The sequence below is a fragment of the Polypterus senegalus genome, chromosome 5 (genome assembly GCF_016835505.1).
Source record: "Polypterus senegalus isolate Bchr_013 chromosome 5, ASM1683550v1, whole genome shotgun sequence".
NCBI classification, from domain to species: domain Eukaryota; kingdom Metazoa; phylum Chordata; class Cladistia; order Polypteriformes; family Polypteridae; genus Polypterus; species Polypterus senegalus.
In genome coordinates this window covers 66,232,345-66,244,347 of record NC_053158.1, presented here as the reverse complement: position 1 = coordinate 66,244,347, position 12,003 = coordinate 66,232,345, and the positions used below count along the sequence as shown (strand labels likewise).

General features: G+C 38.2%; 1 protein-coding gene across 1 annotated transcript in view; it reads left to right on the top strand.

Moving 5' to 3' along the window:
* Positions 1-12,003, top strand: part of npc1 (Niemann-Pick disease, type C1) — a 64,296-nt gene that overhangs the window by 12,973 nt on the left and 39,320 nt on the right. Inside the window, exons 2-3 of the mRNA XM_039754736.1 lie at positions 8,329-8,457; positions 10,077-10,183. Coding sequence (XP_039610670.1) covers positions 8,329-8,457; positions 10,077-10,183 — 236 coding nt within the window. The remainder of the gene's footprint in view (positions 1-8,328; positions 8,458-10,076; positions 10,184-12,003) is intronic.

Genomic DNA, 12,003 nt, shown 5'->3' with positions numbered 1-12,003 from the left:
GTATCTTTCAAGCAAATATCGTATGTCCCTTCATGGCATTTGTTAACATTTTAGTTCAAGGCAATGCTAATGGGTAATACTTTTACTTCAATAGGACTTTGAGTTCCATAAATTTAGTATTGCTTACACCAAGAAGTATGCCATTTTAACACCCCCGGTAAGTGCCCATCTCTTTGATTCTGTGCTACTGTTAACCCTTTACAAATCATTAATGTCACATGCATCTTTCTCTAGTCTATGTGGATGTTTTAAAACAGTGATTCAATAAATTAGATTTTGGATACATTGCTAATTTCTTTAACATTGTAGAATTGCCACAGGAACTGAAATAACTACATGGTTTGCAACTGATGTTGATTTTTAGTATCCACAGCTGTAGTTGCTTCTGCCTGTGTGGAATTCTCTCATATTCCTCACAACTGTTTGGGTTTTCCTCCCAAATTGCTAAGACGTGGATCTATAATGGCCCATTTATGAATAAGTGTAGATATGTGTGAGACAGTGTAATAGTTGTATTTTTCTGTAAATAAAATGTATTATTTTCATAATCCTCCACATAAACTTTGTCCCCAGCAAGATAACATAAACATTTGGTCTTGCATATTCTACTGTCTGTGTTCAAGTAATTTTTTCTTTATATAATTCACTCACACACACACACACAATTTAATTGGTGCTGTTAACTGGTTTCTCCAAATTGCTGTTTGGAGCTTAATTTTTGAGGCTGTAACTATTGTATTCTATTGCTCTTTTACTCTCTTGGCAATGGTTTTCAGGGTGGATATTCTGTTCTATCAGATTATCTTATTAGTTCTCTAAAGCCCTTATCTTCCATTTTTTGCTGAAATTGATTTACATTTTCGACTGTATGTATTTCATTCAAGCTTACTTGTGTTCTACTATTGGATCTCAGGTTTTTGTAGGATGCTGTGGTTTCTTACGATTCAAAGATGAGCTAGTTGCACAGTTATGCAAAAGATTGGCAGTTGCTCACAGAGTTTTGGTTTTTGCATCAGGATATAGACTCGATTGATTTCCTAAACCCAAAGAGGGATATTTACCGAGACAAAACCAAGTACTTATTGAAATACTCATACTGCCCCTGGATCCCCTTAATCATTGGAATGTGCCCAACATTATGACAGAGCTGCCACCTTCTTGACGCATTAAACTCATCTTTGCTTAGTCTTCTTCTGACATGCTGGAGCTTTTGTGAGCCAATATTTCAAGTTTGGAGTCATTAGGCTGACCCTGCACTCTGACCTCCAGTTTCCCCTCAGAGATTAATAAAGTATATTAAATCAAACTAATTGGATTTAACGTCCATGGTTGCTGCTCCATTCTTTATGGTCTTTTGCATATTGCAATCCTTTCGGTATGCTGGTTTTTTTTTTGAACCAAGAATGGGTTTTTAGCTGTGTCACATCCTACAAAGAACAGTTAAAGCATGTACTTAGATGCTATTATGTCGAGCAAGCATTTCACTGGAATTCCTATTTGTCCTTTTAGGAAGTGACCTTTAAGTATTGTTCATTTGATGCAGATAGCTTATTGAGGTCCTAAAGTGTATTTTTCAGTCTTCAGTTTGTCCATTTTTTTCAGGTATCTTTATGACAGTTTCAGCACCACATCTTGAAAATCTGGTTTACTGTGCTATTGCTTGCTCACCATAGCCTTGTTAATAAAAAAAAAAAAGTAGAATTAGCCATTTGCAGACCTCTCTGCATAAAATTGTGGTATTTTTGATTACTATCCAAATGTTGTACCACTAGCTCACATCTTTCTGCTAATCACTTCTTCTTCTTTTGGCTGCTCCCATTAGGGGTTGCCACAGCGGATGATCTTCTTCCATATCTTTCTGTCCTCTGCTTCTTGCTCTGATGCACCCATCACTTGCATGTCCTCTCTCACCACATCCATAAACCTTAGCTTAGGCCTTCCTCTTGCCTGGCAACTCTATCCTTAACATCCTTCTCCCAATATACTCGGCATCTCTCCTCTGCACATGTCCAAACCAACACAATCTCACCTCTCTGACTTTGTCTCGCAACCATCCAATCTGAGCATTACTTTGAATCAGGTATGCTTTTATTGGATTTCAATAAATACATGGAATGGCTTGGGTGCCTTGAGGGAAGGCTGGCAAGCCAAATCTGTGTTGTTTGAACCATTTCACAAGATACTGTATCAGTACATTTTTGGGAATAACAGGGGTATCTTGTCACTTTTTATTTTATTACTGTCTATTTTTATTGATTCATCTATTATATACTGCTTTCACAAGCAAATAAATACTTTCGACCTAGATAACTAGCTTCTAAAATATGCTTCGTGGGTGCTCTAAGATTTCTGCACAGTAGTTTGTTTGTGTCTGCAGTGCTTTAAAATGTATTTGCCCCCCTTTCTGGTATCCTCAGTTTGTGTATACTTGTCATAGTGAATGTCAGATCTTTACACAAAATGTAATATTAGATAAATGAGAGCAGATTCGACATATAACACCATTTCTAAATTGCTTCATAAATATAAGTAATAAAGTTATTCAACATCTATACTGCCTGTTTGAAAGGATTATTGCAACCTTAGTTATTCAAACAGCTGACCAAGGTTAATTGATAATTACTCTCCGCTTACTGAACACAGCCAAACATGATGCAACCATCTCTGTAAAATCGAAACCTCACCATAAATTAACCTTACCATGAGCATGAAGTTGTTGCCACCAGGTTTCTAGAAGATATACTATCTCTCGATCAAAGGAAATTCCGTTAGAGATGAGGAAGAAAGTTGTTGAAACTTTCCAATCACATTTGGAACAGTGAAAAATATTCCCAGGAAAGGCTGGGCTGCAAAAATTACCTCAAGCACAGCAATGACTCATTCAGGAAGTCACAGATGATCTTGGAGGAACCTCTGAAGCCTCAGCTAAGGGTAATGTTCATGACTCCTCGACGACAAAGAAACCAAGTAAAAATGGTATTCCCGGGGCAGTACAAAGGCAAAAACCTATACAAGAATAACATTGGGGCTTATTATGCATTTGCAAATAAACACTTGGAAAATGTGCCTTTTGTAATATTTTTAATGGACCGATGAGTCAAATTAACTCTTTGTATTGACACAGGTACCACTATGTTAGTGCTGGACAATATATTAGTGTTTTGCCCAAATTAAATCATACCTATGGCAGAAGATATGGTGTTAGTTTGATGGTGTGGAAATACTTTGCTTCCTCAGGATCATGAACTTTTCACTTTGAATAAAATAAAAAAAAAAAGTGGCGTAGTCAAAGTCCTGACTCAAACCCAATAGAGATGCTGTGGCACAACCTGAGACAAGAAGTTCACACTTACAGAGCTACTGGTGTGTCTGAATTAAAGCAGTTCTGCAAGAAGTGTGAACTATAATTCTTAAACAGCAATGTGAAAGACTGAAAACAAACTATAGGAAGTGTTTAGTTGGGATTATTGCCCCTAAAGGTGCTGCAACCAAGTATTGAAACTTAGGGGGCAGTTACTTTTTCACAAGCTTAATATGGGTATTGGGTGACTCTGTTCCTTAAATATTTTTAAATCTTATCAGACTGTACACTCATGAACATGATCCAGTGGTTTCTTCTAGATTGCCGTGCCCCTTTGTGGTTTAGTATGTTTTGTGGTTAAATAATGTAAATTCTGAAATGTGTTTGCTTACTAATATTGAAAATGTAGTTCTGTAATTATGACAAGTCCAAGTACAATAGTTTACTGTACTGGCATGAGAGCTCCTGTTTCCCTAATAGCAAAGGTGGAGCTTTCAGTGTGTGAAATCTTGATTACTCTTTTCAGTAAATGTTTACTGTGCTTTTTTCATATTTGCAATTCAGGCCTGTGTCTGTTTTTTCTTTTTTGTTTCTCCTATGCAATTCAGTGTATTCCTTTACCTTTCAAAGAATTTCCCCATTACTGTGCCAGAGATATTTTACATCTTGGCCCTTTGCTAGTTTTCAGCATGCAGAGTTATATGATTTTTTTGTGTTCTTCTTAGAATGACTGGAGGCCTATTTCTCACCCCATTCTACTTAGTAGGTTAGTCTCAATCGGTCTCTCTCATACTCCTCTAGCCTGGTTCAAGTCATACTTGTCTGATCGTACTCGGTTTATTCGATTGAAATCATTCACTTCTCAGTCCTTTCCTCTGGTCACTGGCGTCCCCCAGGGATCTGTCCTGGGGCCTCTTCTTTTCATTATCTACCTTCTCCCGCTTGGATATATTTTTCGTAAATATAATATTCAGTTTCACTGTTATGCCGATGACACCCAGCTTTATCTGTCCACCAAACCTGATTCTGCTCTTCCCCCCATCCTCCCTCACTCTCTGTTTAGCTGAACTAAATACATGGTTCTCTTTTAACTTTTTGAAACTCAACAGCAATAAATCAGAGCTTCTCCTGGTAGGCTCTAAATCAACATTATCCAGAACTAATAGTTTTTCTATTGCTATCAATAACTTGCCGGTCTCTGTTTCCCCATGTGTGAAAAGTTTGGGTGTCATCCTTGACAGTACCCTGTCTTTTAATTCACACATCAATAATGTCACTCGGTCTGCTTATTTCCAGTTGCGTAACATCAATCGTCTCCGTTCCTTTCTTACTCCACAGGCCACTGCCATTCTTGTTCACAGCCTTGTTACTTCTCGGCTTGACTATTGTAATTCACTTCTTTTTGGTCTTTCTCAAAAATCAATTCTTAAGCTTCAACGTGTTCAGAACTCTGCTGCCCGTATTATTACCAGGACCCCTTCTATTCACCACATCACCCCTGTTCTCCAGCAGCTCCATTGGCTTCCGGTCAAATATCGCATTAATTTTAAAATACTTCTGTATACATTTAAGGCTATTCATCATCTCTCTCCTCCATATCTCTCTGATTTGGTACAGATCATCATCCCATCTCGGTGTCTCAGATCCTCTTCTTCTCTTTCTCTCTCTGTCCCTGTCCCCCGTCTTGCTACTATGGGGAGCAGGGCTTTCAGTTGCTCTGCTCCTCGACTTTGGAATTCCCTACCTCCTGAAATAAGAAACATCACCTCTTTCTCTCTTTTTAAGTCTAGACTAAAAACTCACCTATTCAAAATAGCTTATCTCACATAACTTTCTCCATTTTCCTATCTTGGAACTGTTTTATGTTTTATGATCTTGTAATTTACCTGCTCTTTTGCCTGCTTTTTATTTTCTTACTTTTATTATTATTTTTTACTGTGTACAGTGTCCTTGAGTGTTTTGAAAGGCGCTTTCAAATAAAATGTAGTATTATTATTATTATTATTAGCTGAGTTGAGTGCTTCAAACAAGTCTTGTTTAATACTTTAATTTTTATTGCCTGTATTTGTGGGGTAAAATTACTTAACTATGCAGTTCTTCAGCCAAGGCATAAAAGTAATACACCTAGACTAGTTTGTTAAATTAGTATACCAGGTAGTATCTGTCCACCCTAAATTGGCTACAGTTTGGAGAATTATCTTCAGAATAAACATTTCATGGCAGCACGGTGGCGCAGTGGTAGCGCTGCTGCCTCGCAGTTAGGAGATCCGGGTTCGCTTCCCGGGTCCTCCCTGCGTGGAGTTTGCATGTTCTCCCGTGTCTGCGTGGGTTTCCTCCGGGCGCTCCGGTTTCCTCCCACAATCCGAAGACATGCAGGTTAGGTGAATTGGCGATTCTGAATTGGCCCTAGTGTGGGTGTGTTTGTGTGTGTCCTGCGGTGGGTTGGCACCCTGCCCAGGATTGGTTCCTGCCTTGTGCCCTGTGTTGGCTGGGATTGGCTCCAGCAGACCCCCGTGACCCTGTGTTCGGATTCAGCGGGTTAGAAAATGGATGGATGGATGGATAAACATTTCATTTACGGTATTATGTATTAAAATTTTAAAACCTATCTGGTGTAATGATAACAAGTAGTTAAACCCTGACTCCAAGTAAATGAGCTAAAACTTTTTCACTCAGAACGAGGCACTCCATAAAATTGAAGATGGCACATTGTAAACATGTATGTAAACATATGTAATAAGTATTATTGCACTAAACGACAACAATTTATTTCTTGTATAGCCCAAAATCACAGAAGGAATGAATCAATGGGCTTTAATAGGCAGTGGTATTTGACAGTAGCTGAGCCTCGATTCCTTAAGTAGACAAATAAAAAAAAACTCCCAAAAACAAACCCTTGTAGGGAAAGAAATGGAAGAAATCTTGGGAAAGGCAGTACAGTGGGGGACCCCCTTCCAGTGAGTTGGGCATGCAGTGGGTGTCAAAAAATGGGATAAATGCAATACATAAAATAGAACACAAGTAATTCTCTTTACGGGGCTAGATGGCCAATTTATCATTGCCACCTCAGAAAATACAATACAATAGTACAAAATCCAAGGTAAAATGCAAGAATTGATTATACCTTTTGCAAAATCCAGAACTATCACACATGAGGATACAGATTTGTTCAAATTCAGTAAAAACAAAGTAGAAACTAATTAACATAAGCGATGGACAGATATTGTTGCTTTTCATTTAATTGTAGAACCACTGCCAGATTGTCTAAGGAGTCAGACAAGCCCCATGATTTCACTGCTCATTTATCTGAGATGACTTTTCCATAACTTGGCAGTAGAGCACTGACACCAAGCGCCACATGAGGATACAGTGAAGAGACACAGAATAAACAACCCACGAGTCTCACTGAGACTACCTGGCTGTACCAGTCAAGACCAGCAAAGTTCTATCCATTCTGCAAGCTTTCCAAAGCTTCAAAAACTAATATCTTTTGATATCTTTGTTCTGGGTAATGTTTAGTCATAGTGGCAGAGTTTTTTGGCACAGCTATCATAAAACTGCTGTTTCATTAGTGCCCTTATTTAAGAATAATAAAAACTAGTTATATTGAAGGTGGATATACCTGCCTCTCTACAAATCAAAAATGAAAGTGCAACAGCTGTACAGTATATGATGTAATCATACATACTCTTCCCCAGAAAAAAGTGTCTCCACTGCACATCGGAAAACCGCACAGCCATTAACAGCACACATAAGCTGTGAACTTTTCATATATTTATAGGAAGAAATGGCACACAGAAGAACCCCTTCTTGTTTGGAAAGATAACAAAAATAGAATAGAGAAATTAAAAAGTTAGATGCATTTTTGCTCCACCAGCACTTTTTCAAGTTCACGATGTCTGGGGAACATTGCCATTCCATAGAGATCTGCATTTTTATTTGTTATATATAAACTACCATTTGCAGTGAATTGTTTAAATATACAAGTACACTGTTTAAAAAGACATACTGTCTGTTTAAACGGAAAAAGAACCTTTCATTCCTTTGTGTTTTTATAGACTATCGTTGTTGTTTAAGTGATTTGTGCTATTAGTTCAAATAAAAAATAGTACCCGTTTTAAAATAAAACAAAATGTATTTAAAAAATTTTGTGTAAATGAAAATCTATCCACCACATCAGTACCTTAAATCCTCCGATTATCACATTGAAACCATTATGAGCAGTCTGTTCCATGTCACTTCATACCGGCACACAAATTATTGTAAATCGAGCTGCCAGCCAAGTGTAGGCTGTGTCACAAAGTGAGTAGGACATTGGACTTTCAACTGTGTGTTTGCTGGGTACAGTCTCTGACTCCAAGCTTTTTGTGACCCTGACCAAGTCCTATAACCTATCAGTGTTTATTTAAAAAAGTTTTAAAGTGTCATGGTTCTATAAATTTAAAAACATGGTTGGATTTAACTTTTTTATACATTTTTATTGAACAAGTATTAAGTTTATTTTTGCCTTGAAATCTTGAGTATTTAATTAAACTATCCAGAGGGGATCACTGCTGCCTCGCAGTTAGGAGACCTGGGTTCGCTTCCCGGGTCCTCCCTGCGTGGAGTTTGCATGTTCTCCGCGTGCCTGCGTGGGTTTCTTCCCACAGTCCAAAGACATGCAGGTAAGGTGCATTGGTGATTCTAAATTGTCCCTAGTGTGTGTGGGTGTGTGTGTGCGTGCCCTGCGGTGGGTTGGCGCCCTGCCTCGGTTTTGTTTCCTGCCTTGCGCCCTGTGTTGGCTTGGATTGGCTCCAGCAGACCCCCGTGACCCTGTAGTTAGGGTATAGTGGGTTGGATAATGGATGGATGGATAAATTAGTTACATTTTGCTATATTACCATTGATGGCTGTAGAACAATCAGTATTTTCCTTTTAGTGTGGTCTTTTTCATTATAGTAAATTACAAATTTAATATACCCCCTTCCAACCCCCCCAAACACCAAAAAAACCCAGTAGTTTGCATTATATATATTTTTTCATTTTAGATTGTCGCCCAGCATTGTGTGTGGTATGGAGAATGTGAATCAGTGCCAGATATGGAAGACAAGAAATACAATTGCAATTACACAGGGCCTCCGATTCCACTTGCCAAGGATGGATATGATCTGGTGCAGGTGAGTACAACCTTTAGATAGTAAAGCTATTTTTAAAGCAGCAACTTTGGCTGAACAAATGTTTGTCATCTCTTGCTGATTAACCTTGTAATCAGTTGCCGTTGCTTGACTCAGAGATTCTGTATTTTTTGCCTTAGTTATCACATTATTACAAGTACTTGGTTTTTACCATGAAAAATGATGTACCCCTAACCTTGTTTCCTCAATTCTTGCTTATTCATAACACTTAATTGTTTCTAATGTACACACAAGTTTAGTATAATACAAAAGATAAATTAAGCAAACACAATACAAAGAATTTACATGATGGTTCGATTTATTGAAGAAAAAAGTACACCAACACCTGTGTCACCCATTGAAAAAAGCAATTGCCCCCTTACCTGGCATGCAAGTTTCTGACCAAACTGTAAGAAACATACTCAATGAGGGTGACATGAGGGCTCAACATCCATTTGTGGGACCAGACCTCACAGCCCATCACCATGTAACTCGATTGTCATTCACTAGACAATACCACAATTGGCTGCTCTGCCATTGGCACCTCATTCTCCTCACAGATGAGAGCAGGTTCACACAGAGCACATGTGACAAATGTGAAGGGGTCTGGAGCCACCGTGGTGAATGTTATCCAGTCTGCAACATCATCCTGCATGACTGGTTTAGCAGTGGGTCAGTGATGGTTTCAGATGGTACATCCTTGGAGGGTCACACAGACTTCCACATGCTAGGCAATGGTGCCCTGACTGCGGTTAGGTACTGGGAAGAAGTAATTAGAAACACTATCAGGCCTTACACTGGTGCAATGGGACCTGGTTCCCTACTGGTGCAGGATAATGCCTGGCCTAATGTGGCCAGAGTGTGTAGGCAGTTCCTGGATAACGAAGGGATTGATTGACTGCCATTGACTGCCCTGCACCATCCCCAGACTTGAATCCAATTGAGAACCTCTGGGACGTTGTGCATTGGTGCAACAGCCGCTGCCAGGAGGTGTGTTGTGTTCTCTGACCATCACTGCAGGATCATCCTTAACCAAAAGCACATGTCATAAATTTGAATTGTACTGTACGTTGAAGAACATAATGCTGTCTTTTATAAATTTCTTGAGTATGGATAATAACAGCAAGTAATTTTCAAATTCTGGATTTGTAAACGGATATAGGTAATAAAACATTATTACTCATTAAAAATAACAAAACAAAGGCTGTGTTACAGATGTTTTGCAATACAGGATAAATGTTGAATTTGACAAGTTTGATTCAATGCAGGAAACTTTAACGTTAGGACAAAATGGGGGGTAGATTTGGAAAATTAAAGTGCAAGGAGTTCATCTGTTAAATATTGCTCTTTAGTAATATTTTCAAAAGACACTTTTACTGTAAGGATCTATAGTTTTGCCCACAGAACAGACAGCAAAATTTAATTCTGGCTCCTCTATAGCACCTTGACTCTATACATGCTCTTTGGCAGTGATCTGATGAATAGATAGTGCTGCTATTTTATGTGGGGAATCAAGATTGTCTCTATTTTATACCTCATGTATGCATTATGCACACAATATCTGTTACACTGTATATGGATGTATGCATCATCATAAGCAGTATTTGTTTTGTTCTCTGCAGGAATTGTGTCCTGGTTTATTCTATGATAATGTCAGTCTCTGTTGTGATGTTCAACAACTTCAGACACTGAAAGGAAACCTACAGCTTCCCCTTCAGTTCCTTTCAAGGTATGCTCTATCTGAATCTTAGCAAAGGAAAATAGTTTCTTATTTATACAATATATGACTGAAGCTGACAGCCATTTTGTACTGTGTTTACACTTTTAATCACTTAGAAAGTATTGCCAGTTATTGTAATACATTTTAATTGCCAACATGCGAAAAGAAATACAGAAACTGAATTTGGCGTCCAGTGGCACTGTCCACTTTGTCCATATAAATATTCTATCCATTTTCAAACCCAATCATTACCACTGTTTAGGCACATGTAAAATCTGTAGAGTGAAAAGGCCTTTCAAAAATAGTGAAATTATTTTTTTAAATGTAAAAAAATACTACAAAGAACAGTAAGTATGATGCAGTGGGTGTCATGGACAGTTGCTTCACTCAGATGCTTCATTCGAGCATCACATGTGGCTGCACAGTGCCAGTGAAGAGGTGGTGGTGGTGGTGGCACAAAACACCACCACTGGAAAAAAACTAAATCATTGAAAAGTGGAGATTAAGAAAGATTGCAAACCCCTGTAGAATATGATTATTCTGTGCATACATAATCAATAAGAAACAGAACTAAAATGTAGCTACGAAAAAGCCAAATTTAAAAAGGTGGGTTTTTAGGTGTTTTTTTAAAATGATCCACACTGTTAGCCTGGCGTATGTTGATCATTAAAAGTATTCCAGATTTTTGGTGCATTACAGCAAAATGCCGCCTCACTACTTCTTTTATGGTTTGCACTTGGACTAATAAGCAGACTGCTATTATAAGATTTTGCTTGCTTTTGTTTCTGCAGGTAGAATCTTACAATAAGGGATCTGTGTAGGGTGTACCATCTTTTGCAGAACTCCTTGTTCTTCTTTATGCTGTGTTTAGGGTCACTGTCTTGCTGCAGAATGAAGCTTTGAATAGATTTGCCAAATGGTATTGCATAATGGATTCTACTTCTCAACAATGCACTAAGGATTCCATTAATTCTGACTAGATCACCAACTCAATTTGTTGAAACGCAGTCCCAGATCATTCACTCATCTATGTAGTGCTCCCCAGCTCTTCTACAAACAAACTGCTCCTTATGAATCAAAAGTTCCAGATTTTGATTTCTCGTCCCAGTTTCCCTTACTGTCATTGTTCAGCACCCTTGACCTTGGGTTTTTTTGTGTAGGCAAGTCTCCTGACTTTGTTTCCACTGAATAGAAATGTGTTTTTTTTTTTCTTCTTGAAGACCGTATCTGACAGATTTCTCCAAACTGCAGAAGGGTGACTTGGGTTTCAATGCTTTCTGTGAGATCAGAGCTGATAACAGTGACCGACTTCTTCTAGTTTCAAAGAGATAGCGGTATCACTAATCTCTCATCTTCTGCACTTAGTGTCTTTAATCAACTCTACATTTCTGTTCCTCAACCTTGCCTGTTTCCTTGTACTTCCTCAGAAGACCTTGAACTGAACATCTTGAAACTCCTGTCTGCTGTAAAATCTTGCTGATGCAGGATGACGATCTTGTTTCTTACTGCAGTACTCACTGTTACCATGGCATAAAAATTGATCTAAAGGCTAAATGGTCACATCTATCACACCCTCACTTTTTATTTTGGTCATCCTGCGTTTAATTTTATTCCTCCAACACCCTTTTCTGTTAGTTTAGTTTTGTTTCAATCAACTCATAATGTCATTGATCATTAGCACCTTTGTTTATCATTTTCTAACCATTCAATTGTCTGTATACCTACAAAGCAGATTTTTTAATGTAATATGAACATTTCTCTGTACCGTTGAATTTTTTGGATAATAAATGTTTGGAAATCTAAAATTAACTATTTATTCATTTTTATAT